The sequence below is a fragment of the Suillus bovinus genome, assembly GCF_016758785.1.
Source record: "Suillus bovinus strain UH-Sbo-P2 chromosome Unknown EDB93scaffold_16, whole genome shotgun sequence".
NCBI lineage: Eukaryota > Fungi > Basidiomycota > Agaricomycetes > Boletales > Suillaceae > Suillus > Suillus bovinus.
Window position 1 is genome coordinate 564,364 of NW_024542072.1, and position 27,546 is coordinate 591,909.

Here is a 27,546-nt window from a genome sequence, read left to right on the forward strand (position 1 = left end):
CCTCCCTATGTCCTGTCCAGTTGTATCTACCCCCACTGGTGGGTATTTACTCGTTTCGCATTACTGAACATTACAGACAGCGTTATTACATGTTATCTACAAAAAGGTGCAGTACACATGCTCTTTTACATACATTCAGACCCGATTTTGCGCTACTGTTTTCGCCTAATGCACTCCAAAATCCTACATAGACACTATTTAATATCTAGTACTTCCTACCTATTGTTACGACTTGGATGGTATCTGTTGGCGACGCTCAAACAGAGCGTGTGTCGTCAATAGTTGAGGACGTCCTTGGGCTAGCCCAAGGTTAGGGGTCTTACTTGGCGAGGCTTCGGCAAGTAAGATTTGACGCCTATGTCCGAATCGGGTAGCTTACGTCAAGCGGATGCTAGACGATGAGCTGTATATGCCAAGACTTACGACACCCAAAGGTTAATCGTAAGATCGTTGTTAATTAGAAGGACGGAAGTCCGACTAGTTAACAGGGGCTTTGCTCGTCGACGAAGTCGATGAGTAAAGGTCGAGACTAAGGACTTATCCACGAGGAGCAGATAAGAAGATAGAATATAGACTGCTGGCTAGGCAGAAAGGATCACTCTGGTGAGAGTATGAGGTCAAGAACCAAGTAGATTCAAGTTAGGGAATATGTTACATGGTAGCGAGTTTATATAGAGGACGGGAAGTGTATTAGTGGATGATAACTCGTACTACCAGGAGAAGCAATCGGTAAAGGGCATAACCATAAAAGGAAGGCACGTTCGAGGTGAGACATGGGTGAATCCTGAACGTGCGGATAAGAAAGTGAGTCAAGATCAGAAATAAGAAGTGAAACACACAGGGGCACGATCGTGCAACTGTGGAGCTAAATATAAGTAACATGTGCGACTGCGCACCGAGTCAGAGATCAAGAAAGGGAAAAGGGCAAAGGGGATGCGTCGTGCATCATATCATAGGTTACCGTCCAGACAGTAAGGGCAAAGGGACTGTCCACAGGATCAGTCAGGTGGTGGAACGGAGCATGGGTATGCTTCATCAGCGAAAGGATCCAGCCAGATGTACTGGCTCTGCTGAAGCGACAGATAGAGGGCGAAAGGGAATGCGAGGATGACAAGGATAACAAGGGTGAGGTCAGGGTAAGGGTATGATGCAAGGGCTGATACGAGGAGGATGAGGAGAAAAATAGTAGGGGCCCAAGTGTCTAGATGTTCTTGTAACACCTATTGCATTACTTACTTTTCCCTACTCAGTAGTAGGATGGAAGTCATTAGATATTAGTAGTACTTGATTGTATTGCGAAATATCTATCCACTCTTTTCCTCCAACACATTCCAACACATCTGACACTCATTTGACCAACAATCCGACATACTTCCGACACATTCCTTCACCATCTGACACATTCCCAACAGTCCGATGCATAGTCCGACGCCCAACCCAACTCCGATATTTTCTGACCCAACAGTTTCCCTTTGGACAAGTAGTTCCTAGCTTCGGATTATCTTCCTATTATTGATAACTAACTATCTAAACTAATACCAAACAGCTACCCCTATAGGATCGAACGCACTTGCTCTGCAAGTATAGCAGACTAGGTCGTGCTAAGATCTACCTAAATATTTGTTGTCTAGGTAGTACGATTTCTGCTGAGCCCAGTGGGAATCAGCTTTCTACAATGAGAACATTATAATGCCCTTGGACCAGTGCATAGTGTCTGTGCATACTGGCATATGATCAATTCTGTGCGTCCTCCGCGTCCTCCCACCTTGTTGATTAAAGCATTTTTGAAAAAATCTGACTTCTCATGTAGTGTCCAGTCATAGTTACGCACTGATGCACAACCTATTACTTGTCCAGGACTTCGATATACCAAACTGTATACCTACATGATATGTACACCCAATCTTGACTTCGATTTTTATTTTCCACTTTGTTGCCTCGCCAGAGATCGTGCAATGAAGTACTGTGGACAAGAATCAAGTTGCACCACACTGATCTGGAAATGTACACCCAATTTCGGCTTCAATTTGTATTTTCCAGAATTCGTTACTTTGGGGTCAGAGCTTTGCCAGAGGTTATCGCCCCTGAGAGGCTGAGATGCACTCAGGCTGACGATTTACAGGTAGGTTGCACAATGTGTAACACCTCATGTGGCAAGACACTGTAAATTTGCAATGGACGTGATAGTTGAGTATGTTGAGTGTCTGATTTGCGTGAGGGCGTTGTATGCACTCCTACCCATCATGCAGCACCGAAATCCGGTGCTTATGCTAAGGACCTCGACTCATATGGCGTGGGCCGCTTGCCCTGCCATGTGTGATGTCACATGTGGTCCTTGTCAGCAACAGATTCAAAAAAGTCGAGTCGTCGCAAAAATGAAGGGCACAAACTCACTCGTGAGATCAGTACTAGTGCATCTATTGCGACTAAAGCCTACTAGTAGGACAAAATATTAAATTGCAAAAGAGCGCGAGCGTGACTGGTGTGACGTGACATAACTCCTTTGGACTTCAATTGAAGTCGTTTCATATTGTTTATTAGCTGACTTCATTACTGACTGGGATTTTCATCCTACATATATGGATCCATCTGGGATATCACCCAAATACGAGCTCACAGTTCGCAACCACATTCGCCAGACCTTCCTTCCTTACGCTAGGAGGTACATTACCAGAGACCATGTCGCATATACCGAGTTTAAGCTTGAGCAGGTGTGTAGTTTTAGACCAACGATACATAATGGAACCTAAGACGTGGCAAAGATCTTCGCAGAATCCTTAGATTTTGTCCCGTTAGCGGACCCGCACGCACTCGTGCTACCTCCAGATCCACTCGATACCCTCGCTAAATCTCTGAAGGATCAAGACCTCTCCTTTGACGAGCGCTTGACGACAGACGGAAATACCGTACGCAAGATCAAATTATTACTCAAGACTATTGTGGGTGAAGGCAGGGAGCTCCGCAGCGAGGCATGCTGGCGAGAGGAGGATCACATGTGTCCGTTGTATTCTTTTTTATCGCTCACAATATCTTGACGTAACGTGTTATAGATACGCACATTGCAGAGATATACAGACCTATGACACCCATCCTTACCAACCGTGCGCGAAAGCAGACCCCGAAAGCAGGGTTCAACGTCCTGCGCGCATCTCTCCCTCGCACACAGCCTGCGCTATTCGAGCACACTGGTGTCAAGTCTGTAGTGGTCGCACAAATTGAGGACTTGGATTTACCTAACTTAGAGGAGGTTTTGTGCGCGAATTTTTTCTTGCTCTTAGATCACCACTCACAAAGGTGGAACAGGAATGTTCGCCCCACGATAGAATCCACTACCCGCACTTGCATCCTTTCGCTATTTAAATTGGCAAATCCGCCTGCACAGTCAACCGAGACCAACGTACATGTCACTTCTTTCCTGCGCGCCAATTCCCCACCACTTCAGATTCAACGTCCACTTTCTCCCCCTCTATTTCCTCGATCTAAAGCAAGCCCGGGTTCATTATGGACAGGTATCGCGAATGCAAAGGACATCGCGGATAGGCTGAATGCTGTCCCTGCTCCTGTTCCGAAAGAGTTAGAGGACGATGTAGACATTGTCAGCATGTCGATTGTCGATGGATGGGGTACGTAGGTCGTTCCCAGTTCTTTATTCTCAGTATGTAGGGGACAGGCTGACTGCCAAATGTGTAGCTGTCCACCCCATATCTTCTCCGCCTTCCGTCTCGCCTATCTCCTCACAGGAGACAGATATCGACGAACTATGGGAGGACTCACTGACACCGCCTGGCACGCCTGCTACAAGTCTTTTCGGTGCTAGAATGGGTGAGCATATATTCATCTATTCAGTACCTTTCCCTGAACTCGCCCCCTAACCATGTCTTGTTTGGCTATTCATCACGGGCTGGTAGACGAAGTAGAGATCCCGCGCGTTCGCAAACCTGGGCATATACTTCCGTACTCACTCAAACCAAGGAGTTCTAACAGGTGCGTGCTGCAGTCCATATACGAGCGCTTACTCACGCTTTTTTAGTCTCAAGTCACTTATCGAGCACCTGAAGCCTGTGGCTGCTGCGAAGTCAAAAGAAGGCCATACTACAGCGCTGATGAATCAGAATACCAATATTGCGCTGTTTCATTCCTCCCCAAGCACGGAGGATGGGAGGATCCTTGATGCAGAAGACTCTATGCTTGGGCAGCCACCTTCTGTTTGTGCTGCTTCACCCCTGCCTACGCATGCGGGAACAGACAGAAGAAAGAAGTCAGGTCAAAATCAGGCCTTGGAAGATATTGATGTAGAACAGGGTCTTAACATGACTCTCAGGCATATATACCGAGAGGTGCAAGAGGAGAACGTCGAGGGGTGTGTATTGGCGGAAAGGTTGGATGAAAAGGATGTCGCATTGATGGACGGTGCGTCAGTCTCTGTCATTTTTGTGGCTGATAGCAGTCTTCATAATTTTATTCTTTTTGATATACTTTCTCGATATTTTCTTCTGGGTGTCTTCTCAAAATTTCGGATTTCTTACACCACCGTCACCCGACAGTGCCACACCTTCCACCACCCACAGTGCACCTGGGACCGTCTCTGCGGCCTACAAGCATGAGGGCTCTCATACGTGGAGACAATTTAAACGTTCGGCGGCACACTTCACTGGAAGCCGTAAAAGGCATCAAGCCACTCAACCTCGAGTTATCTTGGAGGTATGTGGTCCGCTCTCCAGCTCGATTAGAATACGAACACTCTCTAGTCGTCTTGAAACTGCTCTCATATACTGGCACACGCAGACCCTTCAAATTCGCGCCCCCGATTCCAACCGACGAAAGCGTCTCCCTTGTCACTGAACCTGCTCTAGATGACCTCATGAAACTGGGCTATGTTGACAAAGCAAGCGATGCAAAGATCCACGGACTGCTTGCAGACCTTGAAACTGCTTCATGTCATTCGGCCAACATAGCGGAATCGAAGAAACCAAAAGACAAACGCGGGACAGGGAATTTTGGTCTCTCGCCTCCCCAGCCTTCCAGGTCTTCTATGCTAGGAGAGGGATTTGAACTGGTGCTGACGAAAAGAGAACGAAGACTTCATGCCGGCCTTCCTGAATTCGAGGATCTGCATGAACATGGTGCTAAATATGGCGAAGATTACCACGAACGACAAGATGTCGAGGGCGGAGATGAAACCTCACTTGAAACGGACAATGATGATCAGCCCGCGAAGCCTCCTCACCCTGTCTTTCATGATTCTGACATTTTGGATAGCATTCCTAACGTTGTCGACCACTCCGATGTTGCAGATAATGGTATTTCTGGTGCTACTTTCGGTGATCCAGAAACTGCGTTCGATTATCGTGGTGTTACATTCTCCAACCTCTGCGACAATGAGGCGTGTTATCGAGATCGAGATGACCCGAGTCCTCTGGAAGCTGTCTACTCACTCGACGATTTTGATTACTCTGACAAGGACGACAAGGACGACCGCCAACTCCAGGATCAGGAGCAAGATAGGGATCAAGACCACGAAGGACCACCTTCATCTTTCCCGTCATCGACATGGCACCGGTACGGCCCAAGTCCATATCCGGCCAGGCCTCCTCTCGGCGGACTTGACCAAGATTATGCCATGGCTAACACCCAAGACCTTTGTACGGAATCGGCCTTTTTCCCGCTTTCATTTGGCTCCCATAGTGAGCGGGTGTCAACGTATCCGACCGATCCATGCGTACTCTTAAATGATGATGAGGAACGAAGAGTGTCACCGGATACCGACAGCCCAAAGAAAACTCAAGGCATCTCGGAAAAGGACCAACCGGCGAACATGACGTCATTCTTACGATATTTCGTCCCGGAGATGGCTACTAATAGTGCTTTCCCCGTATCCAAACGTAGACGCCTGGATGACCCCATCACCGCCACTATCGTCACGCGAAGGTTTCTAAATGACTACTTGGCACTGCGCAACAAGAACGTGGTGCATTATCCCCTCCCGTCGGCAACTCCCACGGTCATCTCCTCTGAACCCCAGGCTTTGGAACTCGGCAGCACCTCGCCGCCCCGTGCTGTACCTCTAGAAATCCTCGACACCGACACCATACGTCTCCCCGATGTATGGAACCCACCGACCGCGAGCCATTACTATCTTGCAAGCATGGCTCTCATCCAGAAGCGCGCGCTTGTCCGGGCCTTGCGGGCTCCCGAGTGCCGGGTGCATCTCGTAGAGAGGTATGTGTTAGGTGGTGTGGACATTGTGATGGATCCAGACACAGCCGTGCTGGTTGCGCCGCTGCTGGCCCTTCCATCACAGGTCGAAGAACTTGTCGATCGCATCTCGCAGGCATCCTGGCGGTATACACGTATTCTTGTTATTCTTGAGGCATTCCCAAGTACAAATGCATTTACGGCAGAAATCATCACCAACAACGTCAAACTAGTGCCCTATGCGTTTTCGCCTCCCATGCTCAAAGCAATTAAGAAGCTCCGCCGGCTCTTGACCATCGCCGAGGGTTGTGGGACGAAGAACGCAGGGTGTAAGATTCAATGGGCGTTTGCTAATGATGTAGGCGAGGCGGCGTTATTTGTGAGAATGTTTGGGAACTTGGCTCAGGAATGGGCTTTCAATGAAGGTGGTAATGCAATTTGGGAAGATCGGGAGTGGCTACAGGTTGATGAACATGAGGTGTGTCCACTCCGTGTTTCTCATCCAGCCCCACAGCATGTACGTTATGTTGCCCATCTTTCTTTCCAGGATGAAGCGGATCTTGCGAGTGTGGAGGGCATGAACCATTTCGCAGCCTTCGTGATGCTGTATCAGGGATCGCTTCAAGAAATCCTCAATATGTCTCCTGAGAGTCGTGTGGCAGAATTTTCTTATCTGGTAGGAAGCCAGCGGATAGTAAGATGTTTTGCATGTTCCGATATTCGCAGATTCATTATGGACTTTCCTAGGCTTCTCTAAACGCCATTATCGAGCGGCGCACACAGGAGATGGTTGTAGATGCGGATAGTGAATCTGGTCTATATCTTCAGAGGGTGGATTTGTCGCATGTATGATTTCATTTTGCGGCAAATAAACCACTTTGGCCAAAATTCATTTTACCTTGCTGTATTGATTTCTGATAAGTCAAACTGATAAGCGTATCATGTTGAGAACATCCGTCCGTGTGGATGGGGAGGCTGATAATCACATGTTATACGTAATAAGGATCACTGCTGGGCGGAAATTACAACGATCGGATAGTAGGTCCACTCAAGCGCGGGTGGTAGGAGTCATACGGGTGGCAGGACGGCCACTTGTCATCACCACGTTTTCTCTGCTCAATCTCGCGCGGACCCGATGCAGTGCCGTAGGCCGAAACTCCGTGGGCCGCGGTGCTGACCGAAGTAATATAGGATCGTTTCTGTCTTTTTTTCAATTCATATTCATTGTCCTTTGGCCGGTCAACGAACCTATGTCGGACATAGCCCTATAGTATTATTGTGAGACGTGTAAGGAACATTGATGGTCAGTAGTAAGGTCAAAGGAGATCGGACGAAAGACCATACCGATAGAAACTGAATCAGAATGCATTAGCTGCGGGAAGCTGCGGGAGGCCACGGGACGCTTGTATGGAGCATGTATCGAGGAAACATTAACCATGTAATTATTATTATTTCCTGTGTCACATCAAAGTCATATCAGAGTCATATCAGAGCCGTTCAATGAAGTCGCCAGTATGAAAGTTCCATTCTGTACCTTCTTGACGCTTCTGGGAACGGGGACAAGATATAAAGCCATTGAATGAGAATCTTTGGTCCTCAGAACTAGCATCTCCCATAGCCGGAACTCGATAAACGATGGACAACCAGAGACCATTACAAGAGCCGCAGAACAAGGCCGACCTTCAGCGAGACTATCGCGCGAGGGAGAAGCGTGCCTTTGACAATCTGTTGGGGGCCCTAAACGAAGTCGAGCGCACTAATGCTCGCTCTCGACGCCGCGATATCTTGAAGAGAGGTGAGTATTTTGAAGTCTACTTTTTGCAAAGCTGACGAGACACAAAGCGACTGAATGTCTCCGAAGCCTGGGCCAAGAACAAGTCGACCTGCAACAGCAGCTCGGGGAGATCCAAAACAATACTGCAGGTAAGATAAAGATACTTTGCGGTCGCGTGTTCTCCGGACTGAGTAAAATGCACGCAGCTGTGATACTGTCCGATGAAGAGCTCGAGTTTTTCCTACAACAGTATTTGGCGGAGGGAACATCTCAGTGAGCGGCAGGTGGGAGCATAGTACAAGTATTACACGAAGATGGGTTGGTGTGAGGAGTAGCTCAGGGGTAAGAGCAAAGCAAGAACAGCACAGAAGTCGGCATGCAGAGGCCAGGGGTCTTGGTGGACTGGGGTCCTAAAGAACATGAGTTGTATAATAGATAATCAACATGGACACATTCTTTTCCCTTTCAAAGAATGCTGGCGGGTTCACCATATGGAGTTAGAGCCTAAATGGGAGTGTATAGAGGCACCCTTGGAAGATGAATTGGAGCTGATACTCCCGGAAGAAAATTGAATACCGATAATTAGAGCCGTGGCACCTGTGCTTCATAAAGCATAGTTCCGGACGCATTAGTACAGCAAATCAATATGGAAAACACACGTACAACGTACAGGAAAATCCATGTCTTGGAACAATTTTGAGGGGCGCTAGGTCAACGTAGTTTAAGCTGTAGCCGTAGGTACGAGCCATCCAGGCTGAATGACTCTTGAGTGGTTCTACCAGCTGCCTCCTCCATCGAATTGTTTTTTTGGTAGAACAATATCGATGAAGACCAAATAACTGAGTCAGCCCCCAGCGACGCGACCTCCATTGACTCGTTTTCTTGAACATTTCTGGTGCCTCCCCCATCGAATTATGGACCTATTGGATCGACCAGGCACTATCGATGAAAAAGCTTTTTTTTCTACGTGTCCACGGCGTTCCATGAATATGGTTATGACTGTATTCGAAAAGTTCGGGTGAGAGGGATATTCATGTCATAGCTCCTCTCACCAGAAGCAAAAAATATCTGTTGTCCTCTGAGTAGCCTCAGCGAACTGGCTGCGAGGTAGGCAGAGCTGAGGACACGATTATCGGTGTTCGGACCATCGAGCGCTTCGATATCATGGCGCTAGCCATGCCATGAGTCAGATGGTAATGTGAAAGTGCTCCATGTCGAAGTCACATGCACCATAGATGTACAATAATAGAGAATGGCGTCTAGTGGGTAACTTATATCAAAGCCGAGGTATACTGCGAAATCCCTTAAACACAACAGCGCTTAAGTTGGATTGCAAACCGAAAAAGCGAAGCGCAGCCTAGAATATTGATGTAACACCAGAAGAGTTCGGAGACTCTATCTGCAGACCTGGGCGTAATCCTATAGCTGAAATTGAGCAGGTTTTTTTTTAGAGATAGGGATATTGTCTCGTACAACGATCGGCTCTCCGGCCTATCAGCAGAAGTCGAAGTTTTCATGTCCCGGGTTACCCGTAGGTTACATTTAAGCAGTCAGGTGCCGAAAACGTGGGGTGCGCATGCATCCGGGTTGATGGAGACATCTATGGCTGTGCACAATCTGTCAAGCAACATCGGGCGCGACATCATCGATGTCATCCGCGGAACACAAACTGACATGTAACACGCCGTCTGCCTTGCAACCATGTGGGACTCTGATAGCGTATGTGCGGGGTATTTCGTTGAGTTCGCATCTCTGTAGGAAGTTATCGGATGCGCAGAACACGGCGTTGCAGGTGGACTATTCCGTTCACGACGGGAAAAAGTTGAATACCAGTCGCACGAGGTGACAGCCGGGCATTCCTGAGGTTGTTCTAACCCTCCCGATTTTCTTAAGGAACCTTCACCGCCAAGCTGCTGGGCAGGAATTTCAACCTTAAGATCATCACTTCGGGCCGAAATGTTGTCAAAATGAACTTGCCAGAAATGTTCTTCCTGTTCTTGTTCTCGTTAAACTACTCCCCTAGATGTCGAAACGTGGTATGGATGTGCCTATAAGATGATGCACTTCTTCAATGTCAACCCCCAGTCGATCACCACATCAAGACTTCGTCTTCTACATCAGGTGAACCTTCCCTTCGACATGACGGACTTCAACACTCCTACCTCGCAAAGTCTGCAAATTCCGCAGCCTGCGAGGGACAATAGAAATAGATCTGCTGCTCAACGGCGATACAGGAAGAAAGAAGAGGATGGGTTTTTGCAACTCCGAGAGGCCTTGAGAGAGGTGGCCAAGGATGGTCCGCGAACCAGACAGGAAATATTGAGGAGAGGTCTGTTCACCTCTTTGCATCGTTTTTCTTGCTCTGACAGCACATTGAAGCTTCCCGTGAACTTAGACGCTTAGCAGAAGAAAACTATCTGTTATCGCAACAGAAGGCACTGGATGAGTTTCCTAGAGGAAGTTACAATCATGAACATCCTCAATCACCATCATGTAAGGAAAAACTTGCCAATATTATAGAGATCAACTAAATCGACGACTTTGTTTAGGTTGTAGTGTGATCCACGAGGATCCTGCGGAATGGCGGTCATATGGTAGGACCGACATGGCGCGCCACTGTGCACCCGACACCACAATGTCGCCAAACACGACCCATATGTTGACAGAACAAAATTATGAATGGTTTAGCCAGCTGTACGACGCAAACATGGGGCAAGACAGTAGTCATTCAAACTGTTCGTGGGCATCGCAACCGAACAGTGATTTCGCCAGACGGCCGCACAGTGTAGGTGATTATTATCCGAGATGTGCGAACTATGAGCATCGAGAATAATTGTACTTTAGGAGGTCATGTGCAGATATCGAGGATAATTAGGCATATCGAAGGGCAGGTCCCCCGCGGCGGCCAACATTAATTAATATTGTGAATGGGTCTTCAATAAATCTGTAATTTTATTATAAGTCGCGCGATAACATAGAGGAGTATGATTCCGTACGCAACAGAACAGCCCCTAGCCTATAGTTAATGAGCCAGGATCCCTGACAAGTCCACGAAGGAGAGAAGTTGTTGATCCAAGGATTCAGTGATTTGAATATAAATGGAAACAGAGCCGCTGAGTTTGAAACAATAACTTGAAGATTATCGTTTCCGACGCTCAACGCAAAGATCGCTTTATCGCCAAGGCACTGCTTGTCGGTACCAAGCCTGTTCGCGTCGTGCGCCCTGCAAACACAGCACTATTTAAGGCCTAGCAAGCAGCTAGACTTCCCACCATCTTCAAACTGTGACCACCATGCCCGAGGTCAAGAACAAGGTCTGTCTGATGTGGGTAGCGCAGTAGTACCCGAATGTAAAGATCTTGCTTCATTGACGATTATCACTACAGCGTTCACGATGGGTGGGGAATCGCTCCAGAGAAAGGCATGAAAGGTGATGCTATCGATGCAGCAGACACCACCAACATGGACACCATTGCCAAAAAACATTCCTATCGCACCCTTTTTGCACATGGAAATGCGGTCGGTTTGAACGATGGGCTCATGGGCAACTCTGAAGTTGGGTGTGTACAACATGCGTTCCCGATTTATCCTGTCGTTCAACTACGACCTATATCAATACTCTAGCCACCTCAACATCGGGGCAGGCCGTATCGTGTGGCAAGATATCGTCAAGATCGATGTGTCCATTTCCAAACGGCAATTCCACAAAAATGAGACGATCCTTGCGAGCATGAATCATGCGAAGGACGGAAATGGCCGTCTTCACCTCCTTGGTCTGGTCAGTATGTTACGATGATGGCCGTGCACTGCATCACTTCATAACTTCACTTCGTAGGTCTCAGATGGGGGTGTCCATTCCCACATTAGACATCTCAAGGCACTTTTGGAGACTGCAAAGGAAACTGGCGTTCCTCACACTTACGTTCACTTTTTCGGCGACGGCCGGGACACTGCACCTCGCTCAGCTAAGGGTTACGCACAAGAACTGCTGGACTTCATGAAAGAGATCGAGTATGGTACACTTGCCACGGTTGTTGGCAGATACTATGCGATGGACCGCGATAAGCGTTGGGAACGCGTCAAGATCGCTGTTGATGGCCTCGTTCGCGGCGAGGGCGAAGAGGGTAAAGACATCCTCGAAAAAATCGAGGAGAAGTACAAGAATGATGAGACTGATGAGTTCCTGAAGCCCATCATCGTAAATGGAGACGAGGGACGTATTAAAGAGGGAGACACCCTCTTTTTCTTTAACTACCGTTCAGATCGGATGCGGGAGATCGCAAGCGTCATTGGACTCCCGGACAAGCCTATGGAAATAGACATCCCCAAAGACCTGGTAAGTTCGTATCTCAGCCGAACAATTCATTCCGAACTGATCGCATAGTGTAGCACATCACCACTATGTCCCGTTACAACGCTGAGTTCCCATTCCCAGTAGCCTTCCCGCCCCAAGCCATGACCAACGTTTTGGCCGAGTGGCTTTCGAAACAAGGCGTGTCTCAAGCGCATATCGCAGAGACAGAGAAATACGCCCATGTTACGTTCTTCTTCAACGGCGGGCTCGAGAAACAGTTCCCTGCAGAGGAACGCTATATGATCGCATCTCCCAAGGTTGCTACATATGACAAGCAGCCAGGGATGAGCGCCCAAGGTGTCGCAGACAAGGTCGCTGAGGTGGTTAAGAGCAAGGAGCACGAGTTCGTCATGTGCAACTTTGCCCCGCCGGACATGGTCGGCCACACGGGTGTGTATGAGGCTGCAGTAGAAGCCATCACTGCTACTGATAAGGCGGTCGGAACGGTTTACGACGCATGCGTCGAGGCTGGATACGTTTTGCTCGTCACCGCAGACCACGGAAATGCGGAGCAAATGATCAACTTGGAGACTGGTGCCCCTCATACTGCACACACTACCAACCAGGTGCCTTTCATCATGACAGCCCAGGGTCTTGAGTTTGCGAGCGACGAGGAAGACGGCGAAGGAGAAGAGGGGGGTGCACTTGCTGATGTTGCACCCACTATTTTGGCGATTATGGGCTTAACTCAGCCGGAAGGTAAGAATTGTTTGCGATTTGGCGTGATGCCTTATTGATAGTGTCCATTAGAAATGACCGGGCGCTCATTACTGAAGAAATAGATAGGATAGACGGCGGACGCAAACGGAATGTAGACGAAGGTTGTAGAATATACCGTGACTATGGAAATTGAAAGTAATATGTAAAAGTCAAGTAGGAGCCACGAGAATATCACAATTTGAAAGATAGACAGATGACCTTGTGCGCGTGCCAAAAAATCTGGATCCCAACGGATGCGATGACACATCCGATTGTGACGCGACCAACTAGCCTAGGCCAACCTCGAGAACTTCAGCATGCCGACCGAGTACGGGTACGCCTACTCGACCAACTATACTAGTAACTTAGTAAGCCCCCCGTGCCGAAATAGGGTCTACGGCCCCAAAAGGGCAACAAGACGGGTTTTCAAAAAAAAACCTCAGGGAAGTACTATCACCTGATTCGGAATGCACAATCGATGGATAATGCACAATGCACTCCAGAGCTCACCACTCTACATATATTTCATTCGGAACAGCTGGTGGACAATTATTAGCATACATTCAATAATACTACCAATTCAAAATTTTAAAATCGGTGCTGTGAAGCCTTCCCGAGATGAAACATTGTGCGAGTGTGCCCAAAATGAGTGATTTTTGGACACTAAATCCAAGATCCACCCAGATCCCATTAACCTATCAACACAGAAAGTTCAAAATATGTGAAATGCACCATCCTGAATCTACTCCAGGTGTTTCTATGTCAATAGGACACCACCACAGCATGCTATTCGCGATTCATGAGCAAAGCGTGACGGTCAGGCTAGATTGGGAAATCACACTCTCGGCTTGGTTGAGTCTCCGCTTTCTTTGCATTCGGCAGAATCGGCACATATCAGCATCTGTTCCTTTGAAGACACCAGAGGACATTGTTACATTACAAGGACAGTCGACCAAGAATTGACCATACTGCTCCCATTCAAGCTACACCATCTCAGCAGCTCGTTCCAAGCATCAGTCATGGTTGTATTTCACTTACTTCCATGTTTATTTTGTTGCTGATAATGTCTGAATAGCTATGCATAGTAACGGCGCTCCCTTCTCGAGTCAAGCGGCACAGCAAATGAACGGTCCTTTACCCTTCCCCTCATTTAATCCACCACCTGCATACCCACTCCATTATCCAGGTCGCGAGACACGATTCATGCAGCCAGTGCCAGCCCCAGAAGGGGCTCGTCCTCTTCGAACTTCACAAGACCTCCCACCACAGCTACATGCTGGGCCGTCCACTGGCAGATACATGCCTTACCCCCTGCATGGCCTTCCTGCACCATTAAATAGAGTTTCAGCAAATAATGATCACTCAGCACAGCCTAGTGTTTATTACTAGATATTATTCCCTCAATGAAATTTGATTTGGAGCTCGTTATTGAAGCTTGAAGTTATGAACGGTGCGGAACACTGGACTTTCATTCGCTTTGCACGCTGTCGGACTGTGAATATCATTGTGTATTGGCCGAGGTGCCGCGCGTGACATAGTGTGACGAAATTGTGCATTTCTATTGTGTTTTCGACACCTCAACTTCCAGTGCTGCCGCTGCAACAAGCTCGCAACAAAATTAAAAATTCTTGTTGGGCCTAATGCACAGAGACCTAAAGTATACACTACAGTAGATCCGATACGAATATGTGTTGTTGTTGTGTTGCTATTCAGCAATAAGTGTAAATTGTGCATTTCCCGTCGAATGATAGTATCGGAGAGCTAGCGGGCGAAGAACGGAGTTTTGAGAATGTGAATTTGTAAGTGCTAGTTGTGCCGGCCGAAGCACCGTTCGATCTCGTTCATGAGACGGGTCTAACTAGTTTTACAGTTACCATAATTGCGGCTCGAAGGATTTTCCTGCAAGAGCCTTGACCTGGGATGTTTTGTTCCTTTCGAGACGAAATCAATCATAAAATTTAGCTTCCAGATATGCAAGAACGAGTGCTTCCAGAACTCCGTGCCATTCCGCAAGACCTAAATGTTCAAACGTTCAAGCTACGGCGCTCCGCTCTAACTAACCACATTACATAATACATTCTTATCTGAAGATAAGACTGTCGACGGGAAAGGCACAATTTTCACTTGTGGCTGAATGACAACACATATTCATAAGTATCAGATATACTGTAGTGTATACCTCGAGTTTTTGTGGATTAGGCCCAACAAAATTTATTTTATCTTATTGCGAGCTTGTTGCAGCGGCAACACTGGAAATTGAAAACTCATGCATTTTGTCACGCGCGGCATCTCGGCCAACACACAATAGCATTTCAAGTCCGACAGCGCTCTGAGTGTCACGGACAGCTCCGATTCTGCTAGATGGTTAAAGCGGAGACTCAATCAAGTCAACAGTCTAACTGTCACGCTGCACTCATGAATTGTGAATAAAAGGTTCTACAGCGTCGATTAAATACTTGTTCTCCAGATGAAATATATGTAGAGTTGTGAGCGATAAGTATGTAAATTAGGTCATCGTACGACGTATTTTAGCTTTGACGGCATGAGTCTATTCTATAGGTACCTTGACCCGAACACCACTGCACTTCTCACTCAAAAATGTAACTCGCATCAATGTGCTGGCTAGACCTAGGGTTAGGAACATGAATCCTGAGGTTTCAATGGCTTCTAGCTAGCTTATAATGCTATAGATCTGCGGCTACTGTGACAATAATACTCAGAGAGTCCGTCATCCACAAAAATGTTATCGGGTAACGAACATCAAAATGGGCTGAACTAGACCTCACTGGTAATGGTTAGACAGTTACAGCAGTGAGTAATTTCGATGCTTGCACTTACGATATACACTGATAGAAGTCTTCGGATAGTCTGTGCACGTTAGACACCTATTATGAGTATTTTCACCCTCCGCACTGCGATTTATCTGGCTCTGAAGGCGACTACCTGCGCTTAGTTGTGCTCCAAAAAACTTCCATTGGTCATATCTCCTGTCTGGCTCTCATTTGTGGGTCCAGTCACATTACTGTATTCGTAATGGGCATACCTTTGGATACAGCTTCATTTTTAGCTTTGTTTCTCGAAACTTTGTTATACGGTGCGTTTCCAACCAGTACTCGAAGTCATGGCGTCGAATTTTATCATCTCAAACATCTAACAGGCGTGTTCTTTACTTTGTACTGGTTGACCATATTCGTCTTATTCAATAAAACCGGCATTCAACGACAACTTCTCGTCCCGGTGGCAACCATACTACTCTGTATTGCAACAGCTGTGAGTCTAATAACCAAACCTCTTGGCAAAATTGCTCAACATGATCGTTTTTAGCATCTAATAATCGATTTTGTTCGAGCGCTAGAAGCCTTCATATTCAAGGTGGATACGATTGGTGCAGATACTTACTATTCGGACCTCGCTTCCCCGTTGGATCTTGCATCGAAAGCACTTTACATTACACAAACCACTCTTGCTGATGGTGTAGTTGTAAGTTTCTCCACTTGAATGTTTGATCTCCCTTTGAATAGAGTAGGTTTGGCGATGTCACGTACTTAACCACAAAAGCCGCTTTGTTGCCATTCTCGGTTGTATCGTACTAGTAGTCAATGCGGGTGAGCATTTCGAAGGGTATCATCCGATTATCGTCTGATCTTGTCATTTTGCAGCTACCGGGTACTATGTTGTTTGGTCCCTCTCTCGGGCCTATGCACTGTCCAAAGTTTCCGCCGCCGCTTCAGGATGTATCACTACATTCTATACATTAACCATGTTTGTCAGCGTCGTCTGTACCAGTACGTCTATCGCACATGCTTTGTGGCTACTGATGACCAGAATAACACAGTTTCAATTGCATGGCGAATTTATCAAACTCGCCGTTTTATGCCAGGAGGCCTTGCCACCCTTTTACCCGTTTTCATCGTCGTCATTGAGAGTGGCGCTTTATATGCCACGAGTGTGCTCGCTCTCCTTATATCATTCTTGGTCGGATCCAATGGCGAATACATCATGCTCGCTGTGATCCCTCCGATTGTAGTAAGTAAAATGAATTGGTTTGCATACAAGATATTCATAAAGTCTTCCAGGGGATTACATTCTGTCTCATCATTCTCCAAGTACAGTTCCACGTTGGCGGCCACTCCTCGAGCGAACAGTCCTCTGAAATAGGTGGCATTCTCACCAACCTCTTTCGAGGACGAAATACGCGGGACCACAACTTCAACATGCAACGGGTGGCTGTGCATATTACCGAGGAGATCGTTCAGTCTGATAATATGAGCGGAAAAGATAGTCAACCGTCCTCAGGGGGCGTCTTTCAATTGTAGATCTAACTGGAGTCGGATATTATATTACGAGCTGCGGTCGATATTGTGGATATCGATATCAGTTCCAATGCTGAACCATATGATACGGTATACCCCCCTAGAGCATTAGAGTTGGAAAACACCAGGGTCTCTTATAAATCATGTTAAGGCTCTCGCTCATGTGATTTTCACATGACGCCCTCGTGTCAATGAAGTCATCTAGCTGAAGTCTCAAATACAATCAGGAGCTTTGGAATGAGATCCACGTCTATCTCTACCATAGAGACACTTCGAATCTAGGGATAGATTTGGAGTCGTGGAATATCCTGGAGTTGATGTGATTAGGCGCAGTGGATGGCCTGCAGTGGACGGCCTGCTCTGCTCGAGAGAGAGAGGAAGAACAAGCTGCATGAAGCTTCTGAAGCTTTGAAGCCGTGCCGCGTCACGTGCGCTACATGCAAACTGTTGTGATCTCGGGCTTTACCGGGCCCTTTGTTGATCCGCACCACCAACCGTGATTGCACCTACTACTTTGCTGAGTTTGCTCTACCCCGACCTGCTTAGGCTCAGCAGTCAGAGAGGTAGATATAGATGTCGAGATAATTGACATGTATTCACCACGACCCATCAGTCTATTCGTACTAGACTGTAGCTGCATTTGTCGCATCGCGTCATGTCATTCCAGGCTGCCGGAGGACACTTATAAATGCTGTGAGTGACGGTGCCTTTCGGGATGATGCCATACAGTCTTCAACTTCACACATGCCCGAATTTTTTTTGGGTGTACTCAATCTTGAGCTTTGATTGCGAGATGTAACCATCTCGGCTGCTTGTAACTTGGTTGGCACAGGCGATGCCAGGAGTACTGCGCTAGTCTACAGGTCAGGAAACCCCTTGGAGAAAGCTGATGCAGACATGAAAGTCGAGACGTCGTGTTCCTGACTTGGATGTCACAGTCGATGCCAGGAGTACTGTGCCAATGTCATCCCTCTTTGGATAAGAGCAGGCTGCAGCTAAACTATACAAGCCACACCGCACGTAATAACTTGCAGATCTTGCCATGTGCTACTAAGTACACGCATCCACATGCCCAACAATGCGAAGGGAAGGCTAGATCATGACGTGGACAGGCCCCTCCGAGTCGGCCAGTCGCCCATCAAAAACCTAGCACATTTCTCCGATATTTTTACGAAGACCGCATGTCATCTTACTATACCCACCTATGCACAGGCGGCCATAAGCACATGTGCTCACCGATTGAGCACTCTTCCGAGCTTGAGATTGATGCCACGCTCAAATGTTCGTAGGTCACCTGACGCTTGACTTTGGCATGTCTCGACAACAACATGGTGGTCCTGGAACGATATCGATGATCGATGATTGGCCGCACGTCAAGTCGGTGGTGACGGCGGCCCGCAGCAGCAATGACTGAATTCTTTAAATACCGACACACTCAAGACTTTATTCCCCTTACCCAACTCCTCTCATTTTCAATATCTCTCACAAACAACCAATGGCTTCTGGATCTGATGTCAAGGTCGAATTCGACCCCAAGAACATGCTTTTCCGCAGGCTCGGCCCTAGTGGTCTCCGAGTCCCTGTCTTCTCGCTTGGTGGATGTATGTTTATTTCGTGTACTATTCGTGCTTGATGGTGCTGAACGGGAACTTAATAGGGCTTACTCTTGGTGGAACTGTGATCGGTGACCCAGTCAAGGTGAGCATTAATTAAACTCCAGTCTTCAAAATATCAGAGCATCCGACCACCCACCAAAAGGACATAATAAAAACCGCATTTGACAATGGTATCAATATGTTCGATACCGCAGAGGCTTACGCAAAAGGCAAGTCCGAATTGGAAATGTGAGATTCTTCGACACCTTGGCGAGCATTGAAGCTGACTGCGAGGGAAGGGGTCGCGTAATCAAGGAGCTCGGCCTCCGCCGGACAGATCTTGTCATCACCACCAAATTATTCTGGGGTCTGCGTACTGGTCCTAATGATGGTGGTCTCTCGAGAAAACAGTGAGTCATTTGCGACTGCACTCAAGAGAGAGTGCTGACCTAGTTTTCAGTATTATTGAAGGAACTAAGGACTCTCTGGAGCGTCTTGGTCTTGACTACGTCGATGTCATCTTTGCGCACCGCCCGGATGTCTCAGGTATGGTTATCCATGTTCGCTGAAGGGATCAAATCAGCTCAATCAAATTGTTTAGTCCCCATGGAAGAGGTAGTGCGCGCATTCAACTGGGTGATCGAGAAGGGCTGGGTATGTCGCCTGAGTAGGAGAATAAGAGCGAAGTACTCACAGCATTCTAGGCATTCTACTGGGCAACGTCAGAATGGTCTGCATACGAGATCGAGGAGGCGCAGCGTGAGCTCTTTTGTGTTAGGGAGTCAGGAGCACTGCTGACGAGTGGTTATTACAGATATCGCATCGAAGTTTGGACTCCATGGACCCATCGCTGAACAATGTCAACACAAGTAAGTGCCCCTCCCCCCCATCTTTTCGACTGTGAATTCTAAGTCCTTGGTCAGCATGTTCCATCGTGAGCGCCCCGAGAAGGAGTACCGGTGGGTCACTATCATTTTCGTTATGATCAGTGGCTAAGACAAATTTACCAGTCCTTTGTACAAGAAATACCAACTAGGCACCACCGTCTTCTCCGCTCTTGCTAGCGGTCTTCTTACTGGAAAGGTGTGCTGCTCCCAATAAGCCAACAATCATTTTCTCATCTCGGATGCAGTACAATGCCGGTATCCCAGATGGAACCCGTTTCTCGACGCACTCCAACTTTTTCAAGGGCACGGTGGACAGCTTGCAAAAGGAGGAGGGTCTCACAAAGATCCGCAAGGTCAATGAGTTAAGCGTACTCGCAGAACAAGGTATTTCCTCCCTTGTCGCACACGATTGATCGAACTGACACGCACCTGATAGTGCTTGGTTGCACCGTCACGCATCTGGCACTTGCGTGGGTCGCAAAGAACCCGAACACAAGCACTGTCATCCTCGGAGCCTCGAAACCTGAGCAAGTCCTTGATAACTTGAAGGCTCTCGACGTTATCCCCAAACTCACACCGGAGATAATGGACAGGATTGAAGCGATTTTGGAGAACCAGCCATCTGGCCCGGTAAATGCTTGCCTTTGATGAGTAAACTTCACGATGCTGAAACTTGATGCTTGTAGCCGACATTTGGTCGCCCGCCACTAGATCCCAACGGCCGTCTGTGAGAAGGGGAGATTGATAGAGTGCACCTCGTGGTCGGAAAATAAATTCCCAGTATCAACAGTCTCGCTGTCTTAGATAAGTGCCGTGATTGACCCATGTGAACATCAAACATTTGAGTTCGTCTTGTCATAAGGCGGGGGAACACGGAATCCCGTTGTTCGACAGATTTCTTATGGTCTTCCGACTCGGAGTATGTACTCGTGGTGTCGCGATGACATCATGAAGATCTTGACTGAGAAGCATGAGTAAGAACTCACACGTATCATCTGTACATGGTCTACTAGTACCAGCTTGAATCGCTCAGATTTTGATTCCAATTCACTTGTTGCACGTCGAAAACCTTTGCTTTGTACTTGAAATAGAGTCTGATGAAGTCGATATAACTGTGTTGAAATAGAGCCAGGCGTTAGTCGGGAAAATCCTCGACTAACGTATGGGAAAGAGAGAGAATCTATATTTATATAGCACGGTAAACAACGGAAACTTGTTAAGACGCAGTTGCTTTGCGCGAGAAAATGGAAAAACGATATAGTACGAATAGCCAATAAAGTCCGTTTTTGATGTTGTAGTGGGGGAGTTGATTCACTTGAACTTGTAGGAACGCAAGAATTTTCGCGCTCGCCCAAATTTGATGTTAGTTCATGTTAGTTCTAGATTTTCAAGTCGATGTACTGCTCTCTACATTTGGACGGACTGTATGCATGAGCATGGATGTAATTACCATTCGTGTATAACACCCCTGTCAATAGTATCATTGGGTTTTGACACGAGGCGGAGACAGTGTCGCTTAGAGATGTGTTAGTTTCACATACATATATAACTTGAGTTGAAGCCTTTGTAAAGTCCCATGCAATAACCACCCTACCGTACACCATCACCGTATAAACCATGTCTGTCAAAACGGAGTTCGACCCTAAGAACATGCCCTTCCGCCGTCTGGGCCCCAGCGGCCTACGGGTGCCGGTATTCTCACTTGGTGGATGTGAGCAGCTTGCTAATTGGTACAGCATTACATGGTGCTGACAATACGTCGTAGGGCTGACGCTGGGAGGAACTGTTGTTGGTGACCCTGTCAAGGTAAGGGAGCCTGGATTTTTAGGCTTACACGTGAATGGCAAGCCTCAACTCGGTCTCACGATCAGGAAATTATCAAAGCTGCCTTCGAGAATGGTATCAACATGTTTGACACCGCTGAGGGCTATGCAAAGGGCTACTCGGAAGTTGAAATGTGCGTGCTAAAGGAAGCCTCGTCGAATAAGTTTAACATGGCCTCTGGACAGGGGTCGCGTTATCAAAGAACTTGGTTACCGCCGCTCTGATTTGATCATCACCACAAAATTGTTCTTTGGTACCCGTACTGGTCCGAATGACACTGGTCTCTCCAGAAAACAGTGAGCGCGAATAAAGCTTGAATCAGGTCACGTGAACTTATCGTCGGCCTAGCATTATTGAAGGTACTCAGGAATCATTGGATCGTCTTGGCCTCGATTATGTTGATGTCCTCTTCGCACACCGACCTGATGACACCAGTACGCTTGAAGTTGTGACCACAAACATAGACATTGAAGACATCGTTTACAGCACCGATGGAGGAGATTGTCCGCGCTTTTAACTATGTCATTGAGAAGGGCTGGGTGAGTCTCAAGGCTCATGTTTCTTAGTCCTTCTCAAAATCTTTTCAGGCATTCTACTGGGCCACATCAGAATGGTCCGCCAGGGACATTGAGGAGGCTTACCGTGCGTTTCACCTGTTTCTCGAATGACCCAGATGTAATATGTTGTTTAGACATCGCTGAGAAGCTCAACCTGATTCCTCCTATCGCTGAGCAGTGTCAGCACAAGTGAGTTGACAAATATACTGCGAGATCCAGCATCCTGATGAGTATCTAGCATGTTTCACCGCGAACGCCCCGAAAAGGAATACGCTCCTATCTACAAGAAATATTCCATCGGAACCACCGTTTGGTCTGCATTGGCTAGCGGTTTCCTCACTGGGAAGGTAATCGACATTCCCAAGATAGACTGCAGATCAGACTGCTGATGATTCGCGATCTTCAGTATAACAATGAAATCCCAGAAGGATCGAGGTTTGCTGCCCACTCCGAATTCTTTGAGGATACTTTGAAGAGCCTCAGCGAGGAGGAGGGTCTCTCCAAGATTCGCAAAGTCCAAGCGCTTTCAGAGCTCGCCGAGACAGAGTTGGGGTGTAGCGTCACACACTTGGCGTTGGCATGGATTGCAAAGAATCCGAACACGAGCACCGTCATCCTCGGTGCCTCCAAGCCTGAGCAGGTGGTCGATAACTTGAAGGCACTAGACGTCATTCCCAAGCTAACGCCTGAGATCCTATACAAAATTGAGACCATCCTCCAAAATAAACCTGCACCAACTGTAAGTGGCGACATTGGAATGTTGATTGAATTGAGGATGCTGATCGTCACTGCCCTTTCAGCCTACCTTTGGCAGGCCACCACTTGATGCATATGGTCGTCTATGAAATCGATGATTTTCTGTCGGATCTTATGGCACGAAGGACTGACTGACTGACATAAACAACTCCGAGAGAAGATTAAGTATTGACGGCTAGTTGGCGGGAAACTGCGATGTGACGACGCTGGTAAAAAAGAATAGAGGCCAAGACATCCTGTATTCCAGGGTGATTCGGTCGGTCCGAGTTTGTGCCTGCCGCTTTGAAGTTATTATTTAGTCGTATCAATCCACCTCCTTGCAGAGAAAGATCGCATAGGCGACAGATACAGAATTTTGTCAAAAAGGCGGTTGTGCATCGCCCAATACCGAAAGTTCCTCTCGACTCTTTGTCTATTTGGATACAGCAGTGAGATCGATGCTCCGCCACATGAGTCAACTTACGGCATTACCTGCAGTCTTGATGCATGCGATTTTGACGCATGAGAAGTAAGCTGATAGTGGATGGATAGCTGGATACCCGGGCGGCAAATTGACATTGGGGATGCCGAGGAAGATATAGGCATTTAAGATCACTGAACTGCAACAGGATCATAGGATCACCAAGCATGTGGTAGATAAAAGAGGCGACGTACGTATAGGGTAAAAGCCTTGCATTCCGAGTTGAGTTTGTAAATGAATCAATTTAAAGTTCGGTTATTTACGAGCTTGATTATGTGATCGTAGCTGAAAATTAAAATTAGCATCATTGTCACCTGATATTGCATGCGCAATGATTTCGAGTGAGGCGTCGATTGTTGGGAAAGAGCTCACAGCGCATCCTGTATCTGTAATCTCTGAACTTAAGTTGCAAAAGGAAACCAGGAGAAAGTGAGTCGAAATGACACTTTCCAGGCTTCAACGGATATTTTGCGCGGGAGAAATTGACCCCTTGCCGTCGCCGGAAATTTCAGCTTGAATAGGCACCTAGATTTGCTGCAATTCGAGAAATATGTAAAGCTGTAGCCGCAGCACACAGCCTCGAACTTCGTCTCGTTCGTAGAACGGAGGAGGTAAGCCGACGCTAGACAAAAGGTACGAATCTCAGTATTCGTTTAGGAAACTCTGTTAACAATGTTTTGTACCTAGACAAAAGGTACGACTATGAAAACGCGTTAGACTATTCGTCAAACGCTACAAGCGATAAATACTCACATCTCAGTATTCGTTTAGGAAACTGAGATGTTGCGGCACTGGCGCATCCGCCTTTATAGGTGAGTGCGCCAGTTAAACTTTAAAGATAGCCGAAATGTACTTAAAGAGGGGGCCCTTGATTCCGTACCACTACCATGGACGAAATTCCCACGCAAAATTTTTGCGGGCAAGGTAGAGCCGTCGCAGCTCACAGTACCAACTGGCCATGAATCAAATAAACACCTTAGAAACGAAACGAAACTGAACTCACCGATACTACATAGTCCGAAACCCAGCCTATATAACCACATCAACGCGAGTAAACTCCCCACATACCCAAACTCAACCAAGTACAACGCCCGAAGAAAACCAGAACGAGGCAGTCAAACTACCCGAACACCAGCCATACGTCAAACTACAACATATGAGACAAAAGACCACACACAACCCCAGAAGGAAAACTGAAAACTGAAAACTGAAAACCCGTCCCAATCACCCAACCGGACCACACCCATCACGCACATATAAACTAAAAACATAATAAAGTGCACGGAACACGAAATACCCGACAAAACACAACGGCCCAAGTACGTGTACCGCCTACTGAACACAACAAGTGTAATAAGAACCCCTACCTCCCCTCATCCCGCAACAGCATATGCAACCGAGACACATGTAAGCCAGCCCCCACCCAAACGCCCTGATAAACAAATGAACCTAAGCCATAAAGAGAACACAGCCTACCTCAAACTACCATAATGAAGCCATAAGGTAACGCCCCTCACCCTCACCCTCACCCGAAAACCCCAGTATAAAAGACCCCCCCTCACCAGCAGTAATCCCCAACCTGCTCACAAAGATGAAGGACATATCCAGCGTAAAAACTGCGAACCTCAATGCCCGCCCCTCTCCTATGGGCATCCGCCAGTTCCCTTCACAGACATCAGCGAACAGGCTCACAATTCTTCCCGCCCAACGTCCTAACAGATGAAGGGGAATGCACCGCAGAGGGACTATCCCCCCCTGATACCCCATCACCATCCCCCCGCCCACACATCGAGCGAATCCCGCCCTCAGAACCTGAGGAGAATGAGACGACCCCAACCACCAACTCCCTCACCCTCACAAAGGACTTAGAGGTAGAGATGCCCCTCGATACCGATACCCACCCCCAAACCCCTGCGCAGACCCCCGCCCCCACGGAAGATGAAGCAATGACAGACCTACTCGTCTCTACACCCAACCCAACCCCAGCTCGTACCCAACTTCCTGCAACATCACAAGCATCTGAGGAAGACCTTCTCTGAGCTCACCTAGCGGTCGCAGAGACGAATCGCTCCATCATTAAGTCCAACGGCATTAACTCACTCATGGTCATCCCCCAATTCACACCCACCCCAATTGGTGGCTTCCCCCATATTCACTTGGCCCACGCAGCACAGCTATTCGATTTCCAAGCGGCAAAAGTCATCACCGCATGGCTCAAGGTACCCCACCCCAAGATCCTTGTGAGAGTCTTTGACCACGACGGGAAAAACCCCTCTGTTAAAGGCCCAATACTAGTCGAACGCCTACGCATAGCGGTAGCTGAGATCGCTCACTTCGTCCACCAAGACGACCAAGAAGTGAAAGTCTCCCCACCCTGCCCAGAAGCCATCAAAGAGGGCTCTGACCACCCCCTCAGTTTCCTGATCTACAACATATCAGACGAAACAAAATCACTCATTCTAGACCAACGAATCTGGTCATCAACCGAAATCACCTTCGCAGCTCACCAATTCAAAGTCAACTCCCCTCCATTACTCCTCTTCTGCCTCCACGGCTTCTCGACCACAGACATAGCAACCGTCAGAACGGCCGTCTACGAAGCATGGTCGGATGACGTCACCAGATGGGACATCTGTGACATCCTATCCGAAGGGGATCTCCCTGAAGACAAAGTCCACACCGCAGCATGGGACTTCATCAGATCACTGTGGATAGAGCGCCTCGACTTCAAGGTCAGCGGAGGCATCCTCCTCCCACGGTACAATGTGTTCGCGATCAGCCTCACCAATAATCCCTCAGTCTGGACGAAGCTAAGAGCCTACCTTCACTCCCTAACCTACCCATCTGAACTCGAAGGAAATGGCACGGCAGTCAACTTCATGCCCTGCCCCCTCTGCCACTCAATTGCCCACCCCCGTGGCCTCTGCCCGTTCCCAAACATCCCACTTTGGAATGGACCCAAACACAACACGACCGTGAGACACAACAATATGAGCCAAAGAGGTAGAGGCAAAGGGAGGAGAGCCCCCGCCCGAGAACTCACTTACTAGCTGACACACATACTTGCCACCCCGCCCCCGTGATACTATAGCTAACTTGCACATATGCATACATCATGTAACTACGTACTTGAATAAACCCCCCTCACAAAAACCTAAATGATGCAAAGGTGCGCACGACCCTGACAGCAGCCACAAACTGCATCAATTGGATCTACAGGGCTAGATCCAACCAACCCCTTCACCTGCGGCCCAAATTTACTGATTGCGGAAGCAAGACAGGAAAGCCAAAGGAGCCCTAACGGCGTATGCCAAAATGGAGGCCTATTCAGGCCAAGGATTAGCCGTGCTGAGAAGCTGAAGTGACCGCAGAAGACTCAATGAGTACAGGACTCGTTTTTTCAGATAGCGTGAACATCTATCCACCGTGGCTGCCCGGGATATGACAGCCCTCGCCTCTTAATGGTCGTTCAGATGGCGTAGTAGTTCGACCACTCAGCAAACTTACAATCAAAACTCACTTTACGGTTCTTTTCCCGGCCTTGGTTCGAGCCTCCTGAGCAGCAGAGGGGGAAGCCCTCAAACCGCCGGGGCCAACCCAGATGACGCTACACAGGAGATTGGAGGCGGACCCCCAGCTCCAACGCCACACCAGGCAGACAACAACAATAGAGACACACCTCACATCAGAAAGAAAAAGAAAACGAGAGCTAACATTCTTCTCGCTACCCTGAACATGAAGGGCCGTGCATCCCCCCAACTAGGGAACAGTGAAATATCAAAATGGTCAACAATACAACACATTATGAGAGAGAAAAAGATAGGCATACTATGCGTCCAAGAAACGCACCTACTGCCTGAACACGAAACACGAATAAATGAACTATACTCACGAAGAATCAAAGTCATAAACTCGAGAGACCCACACCGCCCAGGTAATTCGGCAGGGGTAGCAGTAGTGATCAACACCGAAATCTTCAACCCGAATGAACTAGAAACGACAGTAATCATCCCCGGCAGAGCCTTGGCACTTAAAACAAAATGGCATAACACACACCTGACCATCGCCAACATATACGCCCCAAACAACCACACGCAACACGCTGAGTTCTGGAACAAAATATCAAGAACCT

At 47.8% G+C, this 27,546-nt stretch overlaps 7 protein-coding genes across 7 annotated transcripts; all 7 read left to right on the forward strand.

Annotated features, from left to right (window-relative positions):
* Positions 1-2,545: 2,545 nt before the first annotated feature.
* On the forward strand, positions 2,546-7,480 carry EDB93DRAFT_227664 (uncharacterized protein). Its single transcript, XM_041455791.1, has 11 exons — positions 2,546-2,711; positions 2,763-2,997; positions 3,051-3,252; positions 3,304-3,623; positions 3,691-3,822; positions 3,909-3,984; positions 4,031-4,410; positions 4,545-4,701; positions 4,786-6,673; positions 6,743-6,889; positions 6,943-7,480. Exons 1-11 carry the CDS (start codon positions 2,580-2,582, stop codon positions 7,045-7,047), a joined length of 3,774 nt encoding a protein of 1,257 aa, XP_041309470.1. The 5' UTR covers positions 2,546-2,579; the 3' UTR covers positions 7,048-7,480.
* Positions 7,481-10,108: 2,628 nt separating this feature from the next.
* Positions 10,109-10,802, forward strand: EDB93DRAFT_1102738 (uncharacterized protein; the record flags this gene model as incomplete). Its single annotated transcript, XM_041447239.1, has 3 exons — positions 10,109-10,298; positions 10,349-10,462; positions 10,519-10,802. 3 exons carry the CDS (start codon positions 10,109-10,111, stop codon positions 10,800-10,802), a joined length of 588 nt encoding a protein of 195 aa, XP_041309471.1.
* Positions 10,803-11,010: 208 nt separating this feature from the next.
* EDB93DRAFT_1135812 (cofactor-independent phosphoglycerate mutase) lies at positions 11,011-13,261 on the forward strand. The gene is made up of 6 exons (XM_041449134.1): positions 11,011-11,294; positions 11,356-11,529; positions 11,594-11,747; positions 11,805-12,305; positions 12,359-13,022; positions 13,074-13,261. The coding sequence occupies exons 1-6, from the start codon at positions 11,263-11,265 to the stop codon at positions 13,103-13,105; spliced, it is 1,557 nt and encodes a 518-aa protein (XP_041309472.1). The 5' UTR covers positions 11,011-11,262; the 3' UTR covers positions 13,106-13,261.
* Positions 13,262-15,935: 2,674 nt separating this feature from the next.
* EDB93DRAFT_227796 (uncharacterized protein) lies at positions 15,936-17,443 on the forward strand. Its single transcript, XM_041455792.1, has 7 exons — positions 15,936-16,116; positions 16,180-16,292; positions 16,347-16,502; positions 16,549-16,627; positions 16,682-16,807; positions 16,858-17,048; positions 17,099-17,443. The coding sequence occupies exons 1-7, from the start codon at positions 16,056-16,058 to the stop codon at positions 17,336-17,338; spliced, it is 966 nt and encodes a 321-aa protein (XP_041309473.1). The 5' UTR covers positions 15,936-16,055; the 3' UTR covers positions 17,339-17,443.
* A 1,292-nt stretch (positions 17,444-18,735) lies between these two features.
* EDB93DRAFT_227815 (NADP-dependent oxidoreductase domain-containing protein) lies at positions 18,736-20,690 on the forward strand. Its single transcript, XM_041455793.1, has 13 exons — positions 18,736-18,936; positions 18,993-19,033; positions 19,094-19,179; positions 19,230-19,340; positions 19,391-19,476; positions 19,532-19,584; positions 19,635-19,689; positions 19,745-19,799; positions 19,854-19,889; positions 19,941-20,013; positions 20,063-20,201; positions 20,254-20,447; positions 20,504-20,690. Exons 1-13 carry the CDS (start codon positions 18,831-18,833, stop codon positions 20,546-20,548), a joined length of 1,080 nt encoding a protein of 359 aa, XP_041309474.1. The 5' UTR covers positions 18,736-18,830; the 3' UTR covers positions 20,549-20,690.
* Positions 20,691-21,434: 744 nt separating this feature from the next.
* EDB93DRAFT_1082488 (NADP-dependent oxidoreductase domain-containing protein) lies at positions 21,435-23,043 on the forward strand (the record flags this gene model as incomplete). The annotated part of the gene is made up of 11 exons (XM_041445688.1): positions 21,435-21,528; positions 21,583-21,623; positions 21,689-21,774; positions 21,827-21,937; positions 21,990-22,075; positions 22,128-22,180; positions 22,229-22,283; positions 22,333-22,387; positions 22,437-22,545; positions 22,605-22,937; positions 22,999-23,043. The coding sequence occupies 11 exons, from the start codon at positions 21,435-21,437 to the stop codon at positions 23,041-23,043; spliced, it is 1,068 nt and encodes a 355-aa protein (XP_041309475.1).
* A 1,755-nt stretch (positions 23,044-24,798) lies between these two features.
* EDB93DRAFT_1135828 (uncharacterized protein) lies at positions 24,799-26,688 on the forward strand. Its single transcript, XM_041449135.1, has 4 exons — positions 24,799-24,917; positions 24,980-25,403; positions 25,455-26,583; positions 26,634-26,688. Exons 2-3 carry the CDS (start codon positions 25,043-25,045, stop codon positions 26,462-26,464), a joined length of 1,371 nt encoding a protein of 456 aa, XP_041309476.1. The 5' UTR covers positions 24,799-24,917; positions 24,980-25,042; the 3' UTR covers positions 26,465-26,583; positions 26,634-26,688.
* Positions 26,689-27,546: the final 858 nt, after the last annotated feature.

Coding starts and splice junctions, on each gene's coding strand:
- EDB93DRAFT_227664 (XM_041455791.1), top strand. CDS start 2,580: ATGGATCCATCTGGGATATCACCCAAATACGAGCTCACAGTTCGCAAC. Junction 3,823..3,908: donor TCTTTTCGGTGCTAGAATGG/GTGAGCATATAT, acceptor ACGGGCTGGTAG/ACGAAGTAGAGATCCCGCGC. Junction 3,985..4,030: donor AAACCAAGGAGTTCTAACAG/GTGCGTGCTGCA, acceptor ACGCTTTTTTAG/TCTCAAGTCACTTATCGAGC.
- EDB93DRAFT_1135812 (XM_041449134.1), top strand. CDS start 11,263: ATGCCCGAGGTCAAGAACAAGGTCTGTCTGAT. Junction 11,530..11,593: donor ATGGGCAACTCTGAAGTTGG/GTGTGTACAACA, acceptor TCAATACTCTAG/CCACCTCAACATCGGGGCAG. Junction 13,023..13,073: donor GGGCTTAACTCAGCCGGAAG/GTAAGAATTGTT, acceptor AGTGTCCATTAG/AAATGACCGGGCGCTCATTA.
- EDB93DRAFT_227796 (XM_041455792.1), top strand. CDS start 16,056: ATGGGCATACCTTTGGATACAGCTTCATTTTTAGCTTTGTTTCTCGAA. Junction 16,293..16,346: donor TACTCTGTATTGCAACAGCT/GTGAGTCTAATA, acceptor GATCGTTTTTAG/CATCTAATAATCGATTTTGT. Junction 16,808..16,857: donor TGTCAGCGTCGTCTGTACCA/GTACGTCTATCG, acceptor AGAATAACACAG/TTTCAATTGCATGGCGAATT.
- EDB93DRAFT_227815 (XM_041455793.1), top strand. CDS start 18,831: ATGGCTTCTGGATCTGATGTCAAGGTCGAATTCGACCCCAAGAACATG. Junction 19,585..19,634: donor GGGTGATCGAGAAGGGCTGG/GTATGTCGCCTG, acceptor ACAGCATTCTAG/GCATTCTACTGGGCAACGTC. Junction 19,690..19,744: donor CGAGATCGAGGAGGCGCAGC/GTGAGCTCTTTT, acceptor TGGTTATTACAG/ATATCGCATCGAAGTTTGGA.
- EDB93DRAFT_1135828 (XM_041449135.1), top strand. CDS start 25,043: ATGCCCGCCCCTCTCCTATGGGCATCCGCCAGTTCCCTTCACAGACAT. Junction 25,404..25,454: donor ACCCAACCCAACCCCAGCTC/GTACCCAACTTC, acceptor ACCTTCTCTGAG/CTCACCTAGCGGTCGCAGAG.